At 43.7% G+C, this 21,270-nt stretch overlaps 1 protein-coding gene across 3 annotated transcripts in view; it reads right to left on the minus strand.

Moving 5' to 3' along the window:
* Window positions 1-20,890, minus strand: part of Sobp (sine oculis binding protein homolog) — a 177,407-nt gene extending 156,517 nt beyond the window's left edge. For 2 of the 3 annotated variants that reach the window (XM_021174652.2, XM_029482698.1), the window contains exons 1-3: window positions 20,285-20,890; window positions 6,794-6,932; window positions 3,991-4,176 (exon numbers count right to left, since the gene is read on the minus strand). In XM_021174652.2, the coding sequence (XP_021030311.1) occupies window positions 3,991-4,176; window positions 6,794-6,932; window positions 20,285-20,380 (421 nt within the window). In that variant the 5' untranslated portion in view covers window positions 20,381-20,890. Of the gene's footprint in view, window positions 1-2,807; window positions 2,907-3,990; window positions 4,177-6,793; window positions 6,933-20,284 lie in introns of those variants that run through there. The other variant, XM_029482699.1, reaches the window with a different exon arrangement.
* Window positions 20,891-21,270: the final 380 nt, after the last annotated feature.

Genomic DNA, 21,270 nt, shown 5'->3' on the forward strand with positions numbered 1-21,270 from the left:
AGAGGCAGAGAGGCAGAGGCAGAGAGGCAGAGGCAGAGAGGCAGAGGCAGAGAGGCAGAGGCAGAGGCAGAAGCAGAGGGAGAAGGAGAGGCAGGGAAGAGCTCTATGAACTTGAGTCCAGTCTGGCCTATGGTCTATGTAGTAACTTCTAGGGCTACATCAAGAGCCTATCTCAAAATAATAATAATAATAATAATAATAATAATAATTAATAAACACAACTTTTATGGGGCTGGAGGTCTGGCTCAGAAGCTAAGAGCACTCATACTGCTCTTCCAGAAGACCTAGGTTCAATTCTCAACCCCACATCAAGAGATACAAAACTGCCTGTAACTCCAGCTCCGAGAGATCTGATACGCTCTTCTGGACTCCTTGTCTGCACACACATTCCTCTACACAGGCATGCACATAATTAAAAACAAAAAATAAGATTTAATATTCTCATCTTAGGGAAGGTGTTGGGGACATGCTTCAGTGGGCCAGGTGCCTGGCCTACAAGGATGAGGGAGGAACTGAGTCTCGGCAGATCCTCAGCATAAAAGCTAGGCATAGTATGCTACCTGTAACCTCAGAGCTGGGCATGCAGAAGTGGAGAAAAGATGGCTGGATCCCCAGAGCTCGCTGGCCCAGCCAGTCTAGCCAATCAGTGATTACCAGACTCAGTGAGAGAAAAAGAAAAAAAGCAAAAAGAGCAATTGAAGAAGAAACCTCTGGCCTTCCCCTGCACATGAACATACACATACACAGGTGTACATACATACATGGGAACATGTGCACACACATATACACTCATGTGCATACACACACAGAGAAGCACGTATGAATATGAGTATGAGTGTGCAAACACACACATGTACCACACACGCACTCGCTGGTACACATACACACACAGAAACATACACACAAATATACACATACACACACTCGTGCATATACACACACACAGAAACACACATGCACATGAGTGTGCATGTGCAAACACACACACACACAAACGCACCACACCAAAATTTAAAGAAAAAATCCATTCAACAAATACTAGAGTAGATCACTTTGTAAGCACAAGAACCCACTGCTCCCCCTGCCTTGTCACCACCTCCAGTACCGTGCAGGACACCAGCCACAGCCACAGCCAGACTCTGAAGCCCTGCTCACCTGAGGCTGCCGCAACAATTGAGCTTATCCCACCTCGCATGGGAGTCAGCAGACTGTGATCCCTGCACAAAACCCCACCCCGCACACCAGCTTTAATTTTCATTGTTTGGTAAATAGGGTTTTATTGGGACACAGCCACCGTGATTGATGCATGCACCAACTAAGGATGTGTTCCCTGCTACAGCAGTGACCTGCTAGGCACGTGAGAGACACTGTGGCCCAGGAAGTCTACAGTACCACCCATCTCTTCACAGGAAAGGTTTACTAACCCAGCCCTAGTTATGGAATCAAGGGCCGTCTCTCTGCCTGGGGAGACCTAGAAGGCAGAGAACGTTCTTGGATCCCATCACATGGAGACAGACAGGGCCAGGGGTCAGAGCACACACAGAAAAGTAAAGATGTCCTTCCCTACACTCTGTTTTCCACGGATTAGTGCCTTAGAGTTCCACAGCAGACAGCATAAAACCACTGGTGTTTGGTTACTCTGGCTTCTAATTCCTCAGCGTTCCTCCGGCTCAGACTTCCAAGGCTCAGTTTTTGGCCTCTATCCTTTTGCATATTTATTTCCTGATCTGGTGTGGAATTAGAGTTAAATGGAAGCTGTGTGCTTGAATTCCACGTGGCTGGCTCCACAGGAAACTCCAGGGCAGGTTCTCTGGCCTCCCTAGCGCTAGCCTCAGCTATGCTAATTCCTCAAGCTGTTTTCTCTGCTCAAATAAAGTTAGCCATGTATTTGCATTTTGGGTGCACAACTTTCTATGCACGAAGATGATGTGCATGAAGACTCTAGTGCAGAATTAGGAGAAGAAGGGGAGGGGAAGGTGCGGGGGTGGTGGTGTGGGGGTAAAGGGAAGGTGTACGCTAACTTTCGTGCCATAGCTGTCCAGGCGCTAAGTGTACATTTTCTCAACTCTGCAACTACCCCATGAGGTAGGACTGTAAGCCCATTCTTTAAATGAGGAAATGGGAGCACCCATGGGTCCAGGTTAGCTTACTCTCTTGGTGTCTTATGGAGTCCCTATCTACTTTAGGTTCCTTGATTCTTGGGGTCTCCCAGAAACTGAACCAAAGAACATATACAGACTGGACCTAGGGTCCCCCCACCTCTACTCCCACCCCCACCCCACACATACATATCAGAATGTGGCTTGGTCTTCATGTGGATCCCCCAACGATTGGAGAGGGGGATTACCCTGACTCTGTTGCCTGCCTATGAATCCTGGTCCCCTAACTGGGATGCCTTGTCTGGCCTCAGTGGGAAAGGATGTGCCAAATCCTACAATGACTTGAGGTGCCAGGGTGGGTTGGTACCTAGGGGGGACCTCCCCCTTGTCAGGAGAAGGGGAAGGGGCAAGAGAAGGGGCCGTGTGATGGGGGACCAGGAGGAAGGGGGCTGTGCCTGAGTTGTAAAGTGAATAAACAAATTAATGGAAAAAAAAATGAGGAACCTGAAAGAAACAGAGCTGGCAGAACTTGCCCCCTTTCAGAGAGCTGGTGAGTGAACAGGCTAGAGTTAAACTGGGCTTCTCGGTCTGAAGTCTGTTCGGTCCTCCTACTTAATCAAACTCACTCAATACACCCAGCAGGCACCCTCAGCTAAGCCGCAGAATATGCGACCAGTCGGGAACGCTACAGGTTAAGAAATTACCTACCCTTTTCTCACCAACTGGTTTGTGCAAAATATGTATTTGGGAGATAAACAGCGGTTCCCTCTGTTTCATCAAACCATCAGCCAAAGAAAAATCGGATCACTAATAAGGGAAATATTATATGATACACTAATTATATTAGTAATTAGGACTAACAATGATTTTAATGACAATAAGTTTTAATTAAATAATATCTCAAATGACCTCTATATGATAGGTCAGTTTTATTTGTTAAACTTTAATAGGCCAATAAGAGAATGTGGCCAAATGTAACACAAACTTGAGACATTTGTACCTGAAAATGCTCTCACTGTTACAGAAACACAAATGTCTATCCTCTCAAATATAAACACAGCGTTAGTTAGTATAAATATTGCTGTTATAGCACAGTACCTGTCAATGTTCAATTCCATACACATAAAAATAATAATAAAAACAGAGCGTGCTAGCATAATCCCCACATTTCGCAGCAAGCCTGACAATGTTTTATTGGCAGGCTCTTGTCGCCTGAACTACATCTGTAAGCCACAATGAACACCCTCCTGCTCAGCTCCCTGCCACTAAGGTCTAATGCACGCTCATCTCATTTTCTGGAAATATAAAGCAACTGATTACATTTCCATGCAAGTGAAACTCAGATGTCTCTCCTTTTAGGTGCTCAGAGACAGCTTTGCAGGAATTAGGAAGAATTCTGTAGAGACGATACATAATGTAACTTGTTTCTTGAATGGATTTAGGGCAGGCATGTTCAGGAACATGCCTGCCATATGTCTTTTACAAAATTATCCCTTTCCTCAGAAAATGCCCCAAAGACCTGGTCGTCCTCCTGCACCACCCTGTCTGGTTATATGTACTTTTTGGTTAACCATTCCTTGTATTTATTTGATTCTTAAAACAAAAGATACAAAGTAGGTGACTTTCAGAAAAGGAAACTCTCTTTTCCTGAGTCTAGTGGTAGAACAGGTGTGGAGTCAGTGGGAGGCTTCAGCCCAAGCAGAAGTGGATAAGGAAATGCTTCGGATAACAGCAGCAATACTCTAAGCAATATGTGTCGTACACTAACACTTATCTATAGCATCCCTCAAACATCTCTATTTCAGTTGAGCCTTTACCGTTTTATCTTAAAACAGTGACAATCAGATTACGGTACCAGATCACTATGGACGGCAATCCCAGGCATGCTTACCTGCTGGCGGCTTTATGAAAGGCGGTGGGATTAAAGGGACAATAATAGGCACATTGCCATGGTCCTTTGACCCTGCAGGTGAGTCACTGAGTCCATTCCCAGTGGCAAGGCCTGAGTAGCCTGTGCTTATATTGTAAGATGAAATAACACTGTCCTCCGGTAATTTTGGTTTTGGCAAAGAATTTTCTGTAAGAGAAAAGAAAAATCACCCAATATAACCAAGAACTTACTCAGTGCACGTAAATCTTCCCTTATTTCTTCAGGCCCGTTGGTTCTGTAACAGAACAAAGTCTTTCTTTCAAGCCTTTCAGCAGTTTCCCAGAACTCCACAGTCCTTCCTGAAGCTTTAGAGTTTGGCTATCAACCATTTCCAGTGGGCTTTTCTTTAAAATATGCTCCACTGCGATAGCTGATATCCCAGGTGAAGCATGGGCACCGTATTCTAGCACCATAAAACCCCATAGCAAATTGAGAGGTACTTAACGTTTTCCACGAACAAAGTGATAGAAAGCAAGCATCACACTCTGGCTATGGGAGGAAGCCGAAAATGCCCAGAGTGACAACTATGCCCACTGTTTTCTAAATCTAAGCCATGGGATAATCAAATAAACCAATGATTAAAAACCTATTGTTGCACTGGGTATTGGTAATATAATATTAATAATATTTATTAATGATTGGTAACAATATTAATATTGTTAAAGATGAAAAAAGTGGAAATCCTTTTATCATACATGCACACACACACAATCTCAACCATGAGAGAAGCACGGGACTCTTTGCATGTTCCCCAGAGGCAAAGCATATCACCCAGGAGAAGTATTACTAAGGCTATTAGTTCATACACTATAAGCTCAGGACTTGCATTTTTCATTTACAGTGAAATTGATGATACTATCTTCAGAGTGTGATGTGTACAATTTCATAGCAAGCTTAACATAAAATTTGTCATGTACATTTAACTCCGCATGCCTGCAGGACGGCTCATTTACATTTCATTGCCTGGCACATAAGAAGAAGAAGCTCTCTCTTAAAGACTGGAAAGGAAATGTTTGAACGGGTATTGTGCCGAGAGGTCTGGACACAACACAAACACAGAGCCAGCAGGCAGTGATAAGGATCAGTCAGTAGTACCCACATTTTACTGACACTCCTTCACACATCCCTCCTCTTGTATCCATAAGCAGACTCTCATTCCAAATTTAGGTTTACTAATTCTGGAGTCACGTGGGCTCCCCACTCAGGTCCTGGGCACTGCTGTTCACTAAGCGTCAGCAGGGCTCTGCTCTGCCCTTCCTCTACAATCTCCACTCTCTAGCTGGACTTTGATCATCTACAATTTATTCTGCTCTTCTTCCCCTCTGCGAGAGCATGGAGTAGAGAAAGATGGAAAACCTGACACACAAAGTGAAAACAAGACTTCCTTTTAGGACCCATCCAAACATAAGGAAGGAGGAGGGTTCCCAAGAGAACCACGAACCCCTCATGCTATCCGACCGGAGAGACCCAGCATTGCACTGCACAGGAGGCCCAGGCCTGACAGGGCATCAAATGGACAAAGAGCTCAGAGCCAGCAAACACTGCTTCCCTGAACTTGCAGCAGGAGCACAGAGTTAAGCTCCTCTGCCCTGGCCTGGTTTTCCCATTGCTGGAAGGAGACAGAGCGGTGTCTATTTTTGTTTTCTGTTGAGCTCTGGTGTTCTGTGGAACTCTGCTTACAGGAAAGCACAACTGGGATACATTTAAAGAAGTCCTGAAACCCTTCCACTTCCAGCCCCTCTCACCCAAGCAATGTCTACACAGCACTAGGGGTACAGGTATATAAAGTACATGCACACATCAAATACTTGCTGATGACACGTCACAAACAAATGACCTAAAAAGCCAACTCCATCATAATTATACAAGCATGTTTGCCCCTTATTAAAGAGGAAGGCAAGTTTGTTTGTGTGTTATCGAAATGGGTGCACTTGTAAAATTACACAGAGGGAAGCAGATCTCTGCTGAATATCTGACAGTGTGTGATGTAGAATAGCATCAATATTTCTCAAGGCTGATCTATATTTTGACTTATAGTCAGTCCTGAGAATGCCACCACGCAGAATATACACTACAAAACAGCAGGAGTATGTTTAAAGTTATTTCATAAGTTATTGGAAATTCGGTCCTAATCCTAATCCAAAAATCCATTTACTGATTTTTTTTTCCCAAAACATGCAGTTCAAGTCAGCTGCTCAAATGACATTTTTAAAAAGCCAGATAGTCTACTTGCATACTGAGGAATGACATTAGAAAATATTAAGTCTTCGCTGTCCACAATTAAGCAATTACACTTCTGTAAGAGCAGAGAAGTTTGTGTGTATAATAAGAACACTGCTACTTATAACAGTCTTGAATGAAAGCTAAGCTGTTTCAGGAGGACTTTGTGGGCACTGTTCAGCACAACAACCCGCACAGGGCAAAGCACTCATATTACATGCTCAGATCTAAGACTACAGTGAAGTCGTATGATCCATCACACGCACACACTGCCAGAAATGCCTTCCGCGCGTTACACATTGATCTGCAATTAATCTGGGGAGGGGGGGCACTGTATCTTCCCAAACTGTTTACTGTTGCCAAAGTTTGCACAACTCACACATTCGTTACTCAATATCATATGGGGTCACCGCCCACTGCATGAGGAGCTGGGGCTTAAACGAGTTGTGTTCATAACACAAGGAAACCCACAACGACTCAGTTCTGGCAGGTGGAGAAGGTCCCTGGCTCTTTGCACGAGCAAAGAGCCGTCAAACGTCTTTACCTTTGAGAACAGAAATGTGTTGCCGGCTTTCTCCATCAGTAGTGTAGCTTCTGAATTCAATATCTTCACCGTCTTTTAATTCAACTTTATCATAGCCATACCAGCCAAGGAGTTCATTCATGGTGTTTTCTGCAAAGTTCTGAAAGAGAAGCATCAGCCACTACTTAGTCCTGTGATCAATAACTATTTGAAAAGAACGTACACGTTAAATTCTGTTAGCCGTATCCCATTTCATGCCGGCCCCACGTCCCCTAGAGGATTGCTCGCTTTTCAATCATGTTCAAGAGTTGTGATGCATTTAAATCACAGACTGACTCTTCCAATCGTGACAGGCCTTCAGACAGTCGCAATTTAAGGACAATAAAAAAGCACTTGTCGGTTTCATCTATGGATAGAAAGTCTTGCTTTAGTATATATTCTGCAAAGTTTAAGTTCTGCACTAGTACAAAAATATTGAAAGGAAGCATGCAAAACAAAACCTAAGAAAGGATTTTAAAAATAAAAGGCCTTTTTGTAGTTCTAATTTAAGTTAGAATTACTTTCTGATTCGGTGTTGTTACTTAACGTGCTTCTTACTGCCAATAAAACAGAATCTTTTTTTTAATTAGGTATTTTCCTCATTTACATTTCAATGCTATCCCAAAAGTCCCCCATACCTTCCCACCTACCCACTCCCACTTTTTGGCCCTGATGTTCCCCTGTACTGGGGCATATAAAGTTTGCAAGTCCAATGGACCTCTCTTTTCAGTGATGGCCGACTAGGCCATCTTTTGATACATATGCAGCTAGAGTCAAGAGCTCCGGGGTAATAGAACAGAATCTTAAACAAAACAAACAAACAAACCTCAACTGTCAACCAGGATCATACCGAAAAAAAAAATGAGTAGGCTTTAAGGGTCCCTCTTAACTATTTTCTAAGGTATTTGTTAGCTTGATGGATACTTTGTTCTATAAATTTTATTAGTGACAGATTCATTCTGTCATAAAAGTACCAACAAAGTTGAAGGTTACTACTCAGCTGGATTTAAGATAAAAACTACTTTATGAACTATAAACTAATATGTGAATGTAAGGTTGTTGTCACTGTTGCTGAAGATATCAAAGTTTGAAAATAGTAGGTGTGGTTGACAGATTAAATACATATGCCAAGTAACTGTGTCTATCAATTTATCCATTTTAGGTCCAGAAACAAAAATGTAAAGCCTATTTGTGCTACTGACCTTCGTGCTTTAGACAGCTATCAGGCAGGGTACCACAGATCTTTCAAACTAGGAATACCATATGTCCTTACATCTTTGTAGCTCAGAGGATCTCATATTCTCCTTTGAAGATGTCATTTCTGAATCCCACCGGGGTATATAATTTATACACCTAAATGGAACTCCAAAGCTAAGCCCAAGTGGCGAGACCCTCAACATGTGTCCCATGTTTCCTTAAATTCTGTGACTTCAGATCTCAGAGGGGTTCCATAGCAGACAAAACAGAACCACGGAAAGAACCCTGGCCTTTTGAGCCACCCACAGGATGCTACTTTTTGTTGTTGTTTAGTATCCACTTAAGTTCTAAGATCCAACTGGGTCAATCTGTGATGGTTTAATATACTGGTAATTAAAAAAAAAATTAGCCAGATTGATTTAGTGCCACCATCCATGTGGCTAACAGCCAGCCATATCAAACTTTAGTGAGGCATTTATTCTTTCTGATGGCTGCCCGTGTCCACATTAAATAGACATTCTTCCATGAATACGTGATGATGATATGCTTGCTATGAATAATAAGCAAAGGGACTTCAGGGACAGACACCACGGAGGACTGGGCTAAATGCTATTCCAATTCACCAAAGGAGATTCCTTTAATGAACTGTCACTGTCCCCTAACACCCAATCCTTTCACTAACCCAGCAGTGACAGTGTCTCAGCACACAAAGGTGATTCTTACGTCAAAATCAATTCCCAACAGTGTTAAAAGCTGGGCTCGAGACATAGCACTGGTCTGCTTGCTGCTTGCCCCAATCTCTAAGAGAATCTTGCCAATAAGACAGATGATCTGCTGCATAGCGACTCCCGGCTACTACATCTGGTTTTGTGCATCCTTCCTAGTCTAGGCTAGGAGGCTTGCAGTACCCTGCTTGATAAATGCAACTTCCCCCACTGTGTCTAAGCTCTGCAGCCACACAAAGGCCACAAGTGCATAATTCATGTGTCAACTTCCCAGCGGAGGACATAAATTTGTTTGTCTTAGTCCAGCTGCAAATCCATTCATCCCTTCAGAACCAATCTGAGAGACAGACACAGAATTTCTAGACATCAGGTAAAAACTGAAAACCTCAACTGCATTATTCACAATAAAAGCACATTATTTGGGCATTTTAACAAAAAAAAATTGTTTTGTTCATGTTCTCTTATAGAAACTCATCACAGGAGAGTCAGTATGAATCTGATCGATTCCATGATTTTTCAAGTTACTATAAATGTCAGGGAAGTGACTGTAAAATGTTTCTTTTCTTGTCACTGCAAATGAAAATAAATGCCATGTTGTTCTGATATATTGAGCGCAGGGACAGAAACAACAGGCATATAGAAGATCAAGTGGTAAGTCTCAAACTGTTTAAGGAAGGGGGGTACATTGAAAAGGAGAAAGTGAACATATACAGGCGTAATAAGAAATTGACTGTAGGGGTGAGAGAGGCTCAGCAGTCAGCCCTGACTGCTTTTCCAGAGGGCCTTGGCTCAGTTGCCAGCACCCACAAGGTGGCTCACAAGTGTCTGTAACTCCAGATCTAGGAGATCTGGTGCCCTCTTCTGACCCCTATGGGTACTGCACACATAATGAGACATACATTCAAGCATATATATATATATATATATATATATATATATATATATATACATACACACACAAATAATAAAACTAAACCCAAAAAGAGATAGACTACAACCTCAGCCACACCCACAGTTTGTTAAGAAAGCCAAATATCCTCAAGGAGTAAACCATTTAATGGCCTAAGTTTCTATACAGAGTTTAATATGCCAGACAGCGTTATGTTGCTACACGGAAGTAAATGAAATACACTTTTACCACTGTTTTCTAACATTCCAGATGAGGTAAACTGTGAAATGTTTATGGCCTAGGCATGATATCAAGTTTTTCATGGAGAGAATTCCAATATATATTGTTTCAGCTTTAAACAAACAAACAAAAACAAAAACAAAACAGCGTCTCACCATGTTGCTCTGGCTGGCCTGGACCTCACTATGTAGACCAGACTAACCTCAAGGTCACAGAGATCTGCCTGCCTTTGTCACTGAGTGCTGGGATTAAAGGCACACCTTGCTTTGCATTTTAAAGTTCTTATAATATTGTTCTTTTAAAACCAATTTTCAATTTAAAAGTCCTTTCTGATGAATGTTTCTTATGTCCTTTCTTAGTCCTTTCTTATGTTCCTTCTTGTTTATTGTTTGTTTGTTTAAAAGGAGGGATGGACACAGGCGATAAGAGTTAAAATTCTGAATAACTGTAAATAGTAATGCTCAGTATTAAGTGGAGATAGATGTACTAAGGGGAGAGGGCATGAAATCTGCTTCTGCCTCCTACCTTCAAACAGTGTTTCTTTTGATTTCCTGAAGACCTAAGGCATGAAACCCTTAAAAGTTCCTCGAGGGCTGGAGAAATGGCTCTGAGGTTAAAAGTTCTGGTTGCTCCTCCAAAGGACCCAAGTTCAAATCCAGCATCTACATAGCAACTAGCAACCATCTGTAAGTCCAATCCCTGGGAATCAAATGCCCTCTCCTGGCTTCCAAAAGCACCAGGCACACATGTGGTGCATAGTCATACATGTATGCAAAACACCCACATACATAATATGAAATGTTCTGCAGAAGTTTCTCCTAGCTTTACAATTATATGAAATAACTAAGCTTCTACTTATGTGTAAAAACCATCAAGTTTTTGCAAAAACAAACAAACAAACAAAAAACTCAAAATTATGGTGCTCACACAACATAAATTTTACTGAGCAATCATTATTTCAAATACTTTATCATTGTTCTCACAAACCATCAAAATGTGCCAAAAATTGCAATATTTTGGCATCTGAATTATATTTTGCAGACTGCTTCTTGCCTTTGGAAGTGACACAAAAATCCTCTCTCATACCATGTGGTCCAATTTGGGTTTGGAAAATAGGTCACTAAAATTATAATGATAATTTCTGAGACTTAGAGCAGTTAGCAGTGTTACCACATCCTTTAAATCTAGTGTTCCTTTCAATAGCCCTGTGTGATGGGTGTTTCATTTCCACAATAAACTTCTGGTGAACTGAAGTGAAGTCCTCAATTGACAACAGAAGATCAGAGCATGGCAGATCATGAAACATCAGAACCAAAACAGAGGTGTTTTCATTCTTTTTTTTCCTCTAATAGTTTTTGAAAATTTCATACATTAGTACACCATTCCCACCCTTCATCCATCCTTGTCCAATTCTTCCAGTGTTCCCCACTCCCTCTCAAATTTATTGCCTCTCCTTTATTATCGTTGCATATAGAAACGTGTAAACACACACGACTATGTTCCTTTTGCTATTGTGCATGTGTTCTGTGTTCTTGGGCATGGCCTCCTGGGATGGGATACTATCAGAGGGCTTCTCCATGGAGAAGATCGCTTCCCTCCTCTCAGCAGACACTAACTGCCCGAGCATAGTGAAGACTTATGGGCGGGGCCTTGTGAGAGTTCCCCCATCCTTGCTGGCAGTCAACTGGTAGTGTCATTATGTGAGTCTTGCTTTGGCAATCACGTTGTTACAATTAATTTTCTGATTCTTATGCCAGGCTTAATTCTACTATAGATTCAGTGGCAAGGGGCCAGCAATTCCAAAGAATTTACCTCCTGGATCAACCAAGAACTTACAACGAAATCATACTGCAGGGTGTGGGTGTTGTCAAGTGATTTCCAGCCAGGACACATCTACATCTGTCTCTGTGGACATTTTGCTTACCTTTGCAAATCATTGGCCTGAACTCCCCTAATTAGTTTGCATTGTTGGAGATGGGATGTGCAAAATTGACGCTTAAAACTGAATCTTCTCGCTCTAGCACTTTCTGACATCACACATGGCTGAGTGCTTTGCACTTCAAATGGGCACCCCCATCTCTTTCTCAAGGCCTCTTGTGTCTGTGTGTGCACATGTGTGTGAGGACGCATGTGCACGTGTGTATGGAGAACAGGAGGAAGTGGGAGTGCCCTCAGTGGCTTCTCCACATTATTTTTTTTCAAATTTTCTCACTGGCCCTGGAGAGTACTGATTCAGTTAGATTTGGCATGTATAAAGCCTCACAAGTCTCCCAGTGTCTGTCCCCCGGGGCACTCTAGAGCTGAGGTTACAGGCATGCAGCTGCACCTGCGTTTTTATATGGGTCCTGGGGATCTGAATTCAGGTCTTAAGACTTGTACAACAAGCACTTTACCCACTAAGACATCACTCAGCCCCTCTCTAATATATATATATATATATATATATATATATATATATATATATATGAACTATGTACATTCTTCTTGAATCTAAATTCCCATAATGTTCCTTTGACACTCTTCTCATTCAACTAGCGGTCTTATACAAATGTCAACACTCAGAGCTAGAAATATAGTTGGTTGAGCACTCACCTACCATGTACAGAGTCCCAAGTCAGGTCCCCTGCACTGCATAAGCTGGGCATTGTGGCACATGCCTGCAATCACAGCTCTGCAGAGGTAGAAGCAGGAGGATCGGAAACTCAAGGCCTAAGTCTGCTACATAAGGATTTCAAGGTCAGCCTGGGCTATGTGAGTGAGGCCTATCTCTGTTTTCTTCAAAGAAAACGATAATACTCGTGAGAACACTCATATTTCTGAGAACTCTAATTGCTACAACTTTCAGAAAAGATAATTTAACTGTGAATTAAAATCTTTAAACATTTAAATACCATTTGACTTGGCAATTCTATTTGTATCCATTAGCAACTAACCTAAGAAAAGAGGTACAAAAAGATATATGTTCAGAAATTCTTATCTCAATGCTGTTCTCTTAGGGGAAAAAAAACCCTAAGTGTCAAACAATTGGAACTTTGTTAAATAAATTTCAGTCTAATCATACAATAAAATACTATTTTGCCACTAAAATATGTGTGGTAAATACATTTTAGTAACTTGAAAAGCTATAATAAGTTTTAAAGGAAAATCCATTGCTTTTTAAAAATTGTACATCAAACATGGAAACCAGCAAAAAATATATAAGATGCTGACAATAATTTTGTTTAGTGGGGGAAATTAGAGCTTTATTTTTCTTTCTATTGTTTGTCTGAGATTTATTTGATGACTTTTATTATTTGTGCTGTAGTGTATGTGTGTGTTTATACTGTGTGGGAGTATGTGTACCTATGTGTGCAGTGCCTTTAGAGGCCAGATGAGGGCATCAGATCCTCTGGAGCAAGAGTTACGGGCAGATGTGAGCCACCTAACATGAGTGGTTCTGACTCAAGTCAGGCCTCTGTAAGAGCATTGTGTGCCCCTAAGAGCTAAGCGTCTCACCAAGCCCACTCTTGGCCCATTTCTATTCCTCCTTCTCCTATCTCTGCCATGATTGTGTGCTGTTTTTATAAAAAATAAAAAGCTAATTTCAATGAAAATTAATTAACCTATAGTTTCACTCATAGGCAACCATATCCGTCACACCCACAATTTAAATGGTAATAAAAAAGAAACTGTCAGTTACATTACTGAACTTCACAACATTCTGACATGTATTATCAAAAAGCAGAGCACATGAGAAGCACTTTCAAAGGAAAAGGAAACTCCCAATCCAGAACAATTCACAAGCTGGGCGAGAGGGTTCTGGGGAGAGGAGATTCTGATAGTCTCTGCTAGGCATGGTTATCGATATAACCATAGCATTATAGAATGATAATTAGTTTTGGAAAATATTTTCTCTCTCTTGCTGTGTCCGTATGTTCTGCCTGACTTGTGGGGTCAACTCTTAAAGTCTCATGGACTTGCTAAGAGAGATAGATAAGGAAAGAGAGAGAGGCGAAGCCTTGCTCCATTCCAGTCGGAGTAAGAATGTACTCGCTTAGATCAGGCTCAGCTCTGTGCTGAGGAGGGGCCAGCAGCTGAGTCTAAGATGTCTCTCGTAACACAGACCCAGTGGACTAGTTTTATTTTATGGTTATGCTAAGAGAAAGGTCAGGAAGTGGAATTTAGATAGTGCAGAAGAGATGTGTAAAAAGCCCCTCACAGATTACAAAGTGCTTCCACATTTATAGTCCCACTGGGTCAGATGGCAGAAGATTGACTCCCCACGGATGACTCATTAGGTGGCCATAACCATGGGCAATGAAGACAAGTGGCCTGAGTGGCCTGAGTGGTATAGACTGTATACAGGGAACTCTGTTTTTATTTGTCTGGCTATAGTTTCCTAGCTTCAAGTCCTTTACAGACAATCACAGTGCTTTATTTTGGGTTACTTTGCAACATTGTTACCAGCCATCTCCACAATGATCTTAATAGTTAATGCTGGGGATACATTATAACACCAATACACACCTAGAACAACTGAGAAGAGTCCTTCTTCTCTACTGATATTTTCCAAACTCCACAGTTATACAATTGTCATATAAAACCAAAATCATGTGCTGCCGCATATAAAATCTGTCTTGCTTCCATGACATGTACAGTAAACAATCACGTGCCTCATTGTACTTTACTGCCAAGACATCAACTGCCCTAAAAGAGTCAAAGGAATGCTGGAAACGTATAGCTACTGGCTGGGCTGGCACAGTGGCAGGCACGGCAGGTGTACAGCTGCATGCAGCTGTGTCTTATCACAGCTGCAAAAGTAGCCTTAAAACAACTTAAGTCACCAAAACTTGTTGCATTTTTTTTCCTGTCTGTGTCAGAGACATTGGCTTTCCTGAAGTTTGGTGTTCCCAAGGCTTTTGTCAGAGGAGAGATACTAACAACCATCTATCAGTCTACAGACCCTAAAATATACATTCAGCAGACCTTGCTCATAGGCGCATCCATGTCTGTTTCTATGTTTCAACTAGCACTGTTTTTAAAAAGTGGTCTATTTTTTTGCCTCCTTCTACACTGTAATATCCCCTCTCTTTCAGGAAAATATTCAATAATTTCATTAGAGAAAGCAAGTGTGGCCAATATCTCAGTCCTGAAGAGGAAGTTTTAGACCCCAGGAATATAGTTTATGTCCCACCTTCTCATTTCTAATCTAACACCTTATTCTTTTCCAAAAAAAAAAAAAATAGAAGTGTAAAGCCTTCTTAAGTCAAACACAGACATTTCCTTGGACATCAAGATCCAAAGAGTCTGGCCTTTCTCCGAAAGTCCCCGTTTAGAGAACCACTGTGCTCGCTAATATTTACTCTTCATTGAGGCCCTGTTTTGGACTTTCCTTAGAACTCCGTTCCCTCTTCGTTCCTATAAGTCTGTCTGTCTTTCACAGAAGAAAAGCAGGGCTTGGCTCCTTGGAGCAGCGCTTGGCAGGCCGCGAGGCAGGAAACACAGAAGGGAATGAGTCTGTCAGACTCATTTTCTTCTATTGCAAATGCTTATTTCAGATTCGGGAGGAAGTGAAGGGCTCCTTTTCCATTTCCTAGTATCTGGAGCCTACAAGCTGTGTAAGGCTTAGAGAGTGGTATTATACCACTCACCATACTCATCCAGTCACCAATGGAGACTCATAAAAATCCCATTCTACCAGAGCAGAAGGCTTAACTCTCAGAGCCCTCGTACCACCTCTTAAGGTCGGTCCAGTCGTAATGAGTAACTGGGAGAAGTGCTCAGCAGTATTCCAACCCTGCTCCCAAGGGGCTAGGGTTATGCCCCACTTACCTTAGTCCTTAGCCCTGCCACATAGCACACCTGAGGCTCCAGCTCAGTCTGATATAATGTGTTAAAGGTCTCCAGTAGAGGTTGGTCCCAAATCCACTTACTAAGATCCTGAGGCATACTGCAACTGGCCCCAGAATGGTGTTTCCCAAGCTAAGCCTTAAGATATACCTATTTTGGACATAAGTCCATTTCAGCCTTAAGCACATGGGCTTTTCCAGGCCATCCTCTGATTTCTATCCCTTTCTTTTATAACATCAAGTCATTCAATTCTGCAGCTTCCTTTCCTGTCCCAGCAATTAACATTTCTAAAACCCAACAGAGACCATCAGAGAACCAACCAGAAAATCCCATGGAAATTTTCCTACTAATCCTAACAGATGTGAACCCCTCAAACTGTGGGAGACAAGACCGAAGTATAATTTTAGCCACAAATTAGTTATTGATGATATTTGTAGACAGAAACCTTCAGCAAAAGTGAGATCTTGTGACATTTCACACAAAGAGCCCTGTAGTTGAGTTCTTGATAAAGAAGCCAAACGTTGTAAGTAAATTAAGAATAATGGGAGGTCTCCAGGTCAGAGCGCCCACCCAATCTGAGCACATTAGATTGGTCAAAGTTTTAAAAGATAAAAATTTGACTCATTATCTCTATTTATAGTTTAGAAAATTTTGAATTGTGTTGTTTGGGACCTGCTGAGCACAGTTTACTGAGATTTATATGCACAAATACATATCTTGACTATATATGTGTGTGTGTATACACACATATACATATACATATACATATACATATACATATACATATACATATACATATACATATACATATACATATACATATACATATACATATACATATACATATACATATACATATACATATACATATACATATACATATACATATACATATACATATAATTTGTACATTCATTAATACATAGCTTTTATATGGTATCTACCACGTTCTGGGGAAATTCCTGAGCTAATTAACTCTTCCATATGTTGGAATTTCTGTGTTGACTTCCATGAACTATGACACATGTAAGGAACAGCCTATCAGAGTTACATTGACTTACATAGAATCCCCATAGTCATCTTAGAAGCCCAAAGTAAGCAAGCTATACAACTTTTTGATTGCTAGCTCAGTTTTTAGCATCTTCTTTACTTCTTTACTATGCCTATTAAGTAAGGCATCGTAATTATAACGATGTACAGCAGAAGAATCTGCTCAGTTCTTCTATAAGCCAGGAAAAATCAGCATCCAGAGAAGAAAAGATAAAGAAACGCCACAAAGCTCACAGTAAGACAAACATTCCAGCTGGGAGGATATTTCCCCTGAAGGACACCATAGCCAAGCTATGCCAAGTCGTGTACTTTTCACACACAAAATTATATTGTATCAAATTTTAAATTTGTTACAACTGCCATGTCCATTAAACCAGTGATAAGGAAAATGTAACTCTATCTGATCTAGTGAAACAGCAGCCAGCATTAGCCCACAGCCTCGTGAAGACCACCCCCACTGCCATCACTGGTGTCAGCGAAACCTCAGCGAGGTTGGCTTCTCCAGCCATTTTTAGCTAACTATGTGATTGTCACGATTAGAAAAATCTTGAAGTGTCTGAGTGAGGCAGTTCTGTCGGCCGCTCCCGACACTCTGCATTTGCTGCACTTAAAATAGACACTTGTACCAGTGTCCTTTCTATTACCCAAAGGAGAAAAAAAAAATCACATACACACCAGTCCCTTTTCTTTCAGCTCACAGAGAAGCAACTCAATCCAAGGAGTGTTGAAACCTGAGTAGGTCACTGTACACCGCGATAAAATTCCCTAATCCCTGGGCCAAATCTCCCCGAGGGGGGCCTCCTCCTGATCTCCACTTCCCAGGCTGACTTTTCCATTCCTCTCTCCTTTCCCCTTTCATTTCCCCTACCTTCAAGCCTTGATATGTGATCCGAAGTGGGGGCTCAGGTTTCCGTTTTTACAGCTTAGGCCCCGCTAGCTGTATACATTCCTTTCTTTCTGCTGGGCAGTGATTACTTACCAGGGCTTAGTTTACACTGGTCCAGATGAAGGCAAATACAGCCAGGCAGCCCCAGCGGCACTGATATGAAGTTGTACAAGGCTACATTGTGTTCTGGATGACATTTTGTTGCACACATTTTATACAGGGCAACCAACTTATTATGTTACCCTATACTTCAGTTCAGGAAGCTGAAGGGATAATAATACCAGGAGGGGTGGGGGTGGAAGTTGTTGATGTGGCTATTAGTATTAAAATCAGGAAAAATATTCATGAGTTCAAAGTAAGTCTGTGATTTTTGAGAAGCTACTTTAAACAAATATTTTTTATGATGTTTTATTAGAAGAATGCCTATAGATTCATTAAACACCCTGGCATGGTATACATGGACATGACTGAACAAATTTGCCAGACCCTTTCATTTTGTTCCAAACCAGAGAGAAAAATGCCACAATTCAATTATGTGCTGAAAAAAAAGAAAGAAAAAAAAAGAAAAAGAAAAAAAAAAGAAAAAATCTTTTAATGCCACAGAATGAAAGAAGGATTGAGGCTTCAAATAGTAGAAGGCAATTTAGAGAAAGAAAAATAACATTTTTAAAAAGAGGAAGTTCTGTGCATCCAGGTTAATCCCATACTCAGTCCTGCAGCATGGGCTAAAAACTGTGTAATTTTTCCCCTTCACACAATGTTGTTTTTGTTTCTTCCTCGCTAGTTCAGACAAACATCTGTTATACTGTAGAAGGACAACTATCTCCCAAACCACGGAGTGCCTGCAGCCAAAGCCAACAGCACCAGCCCCAAGCATTGAGCACAGTCAGCCTTTATATCCAGCCGGGATAACATTTCACATGTTTTGATTAAAATTAGCTAATTTGTAATTCTAGAACCTATGAAACTTAAAAGCTGCCATCCATATAGAGGGCATTAGGCAGCATCTTAAAGGGCCAGAGCTAGCTGTGGTTGCCTGGTGGCCTTCTCTGGTCGTCCCCCACTCTCCATTTAAAAACGACACGGAAAAGTAATGTAGAAACGCAAGACAGGAGGGAGGGGCCAGAACTGCAGAACACACTCTGCCTCTTGAAGAGAAAACAACTTTTACAGATCTCTTTCTTTTTTTTTTAAATTGTCTATCATTAGAATCAATAGTGGTTTCTGTTACAGGGAATGGTATTAATTTCCAAGGCAAAGCTTCCTAACTTTCCCAGACGGATAACTCCTGCTTCCAGACACTAAATTCTTCACCACCACCACCTCCTCCCAAAATAAAAGCCCTACTTCCAAAGCGTGGAATACAAGTAAAACTCCCGGGAGAGAGGCAAAGCTAGGAACATACACCTAGTTTCACAAACACATAAGATGTGTGTCTGTTTGCCCCTTCTAAACGCGGGCGTCCTCGCAGCACCCTCACCAAATACGCTTGCTATAACCAAGAAGATGACCAAGCCGCAATAACAGTGAATTAGTCCCATACCATTTTAACCAGTTTGCTTTTCAAATACAAACTTAACCAAAGCTGACTAAGTCACCTGACTGTATTGAAGATTCCATGCAGAAGTGGAGAACACCAAGAAACGCAAAAAAAACAAGCCTTATATATTTTAATATCATAAAAACAAATATATGTACGTAAAGTGATTTCTTTTTCAAATCAAAAAACTCATAATGCACACACAAGATAAAATCCTTGCCAGGCAAAACACACAACTTTGAGGAAAATAAAGAAGCGGGGGTTGGGGGGGGGGGTGACAGAAGAGTCCAGGCTGAGCCGTGTTCTTGGGCTTCTACGCGAACAGCTGGAGCGCCAGGAGGCTGCGCTCGCCACCTCTGGAGCACCGCTGGCCTGGCAGGGCGCCCGGCCTCGCAGAGAGGACTCGGAGCTGGCCTTCGCGAACAATGGGCAGGCGGCTGCGGAGGCCGCCCCTCAGACAGCTGGCTTTCAGCCGGACTTGCCGGGTCTGCTAACTGGAAAGTGAGGCGTGCAGAGGCAAGCGGGAGACCCGGGGCAGAGGCGGAGAGAAGCGGCCGGGGACGGCGAGGCGAGCCCGCTGGCTGCAGCGTCCCTGACCCGCGCCGGCCCAAGCCTCCGCCACTGACAGCTACACCGCTGCAGCTGGCGAGTTGGAGCAAAGCGGGATCACCAAGCCTGGGGATGGACCGGGGAAAGGGGTGGAATCCAGGTATCCCGGGTGCCCGGTCCTGCAGCTCTTAACTTTGGAGGGGTCCGGAGATTCATTTCCGAAAAAGGGAGAAATACTACACCGACCATCAGGAAAGCCACTGCACCATGCTCACTCGCCACTGGGGTTCAGTGCCCTCGCCCGGCAACATCTGTACCAGTCTAGGGTTTGTGAGGTTAAATAGTATACCCCCCCGCCCCCATCAAATCTGAGGTTGGCAGATTTCGGAGATGCAGCCCATGAGTTGGCCTCGGCTTTGCACCTGGAGGGGGAGCTGAGGCGTCCCAGGGACCCAACAGAAACTGACAAGCGCGCCCCTGTCCCCCCCCCCCGCAGCCTACACAACAGCCCGAAGGGAGCGGACGGAATAAAGAGCTCGGTCTCCCCGGCCCCCGAGTCCGAAAATACCTTCATCTCCTCGTTGATCTCCCTCTTCACGGGGTGAGCGGGTTTCCGGCTTCTTTTATTTTCCGGAGGTCTCCCTTCTTTCTCCATTTCTGCCATGTTTTTGTGTCTGGTTTCTGTGGAGATGAAATGGCTGCTGCCGCCGCCGGCGGTGGTGGTGGTGGCGGTGGCGGAGGTGGAGGTGGTGCTGATGGTGGCAACGCTGGCGGAGGTAGCGGTGCTAGCGGGTCCGGGGCTGGGGCTGGGGGGTGGGGGGGTGGAGGGAGACAGGCGAGGGAGGAGCGGGGTCTCTTCTAGCGGCGGAGACCGTCAGTGGCCGTCACGGGGAAGGGTAGCCCGGGGAGTCTCGGGGATGCCGCCGCCGCCGCTCCTACCGTCGCCGCCGCCGCTCCTGCTGCCGCCGCTGCCGGTGCCGCCGCCGCCGCTCCCGCTCCCGCCGCCGCCGGGCTGCATCCTCGGGGCCCGAAGGAGTCGTCAGCCATCTTCCTGAGCTCTGTCTGTCCGCATGGGCGAGAGGAGCGCCGGCCACGGCGGAGACAGCTGCTCTGGGCGTGCGTGCGTGGATCTGTGTGTGCGCCCGGGAGAGCGCGCCAGCCCCGGCGCCCAGCGCCTCCCGCGAGCCGAGCCGCGGGCGGAGGGAGGGACTGAGCGGGGAGGGGTCCGAAGGAGGGGAGGCTGGGGGGTGGGGGGGGACAAGGCCAGCCCCCCGCTCGCGAGCGGGCGTGGCTTCCCGGTCGTTGTAGACGCGGATGCTGTGCGGCTCCGGGGGCTGCTGTCGGCCGCCTGCTCCTGGGCGGCGGGCACCGGCCCTACTCGGAGCCGCCACCTCCCCGCGACGACCCCTGCCTGCTCCCGAGCTCCGTGACGTGGGCTCCGGTGGGCTCAGAGTTGGCTTCTGAGGGTGACCTAGAGGCCGCTGAGGCAAAACATAGCGGGGTGAAGGGTGGAGGTGGAGCGCTGAAAGGGCTCAGGGACCTGAAGGCAGAGCG

The sequence above is a fragment of the Mus caroli genome, chromosome 10 (genome assembly GCF_900094665.2).
Source record: "Mus caroli chromosome 10, CAROLI_EIJ_v1.1, whole genome shotgun sequence".
NCBI classification, from domain to species: Eukaryota; Metazoa; Chordata; class Mammalia; order Rodentia; family Muridae; genus Mus; species Mus caroli.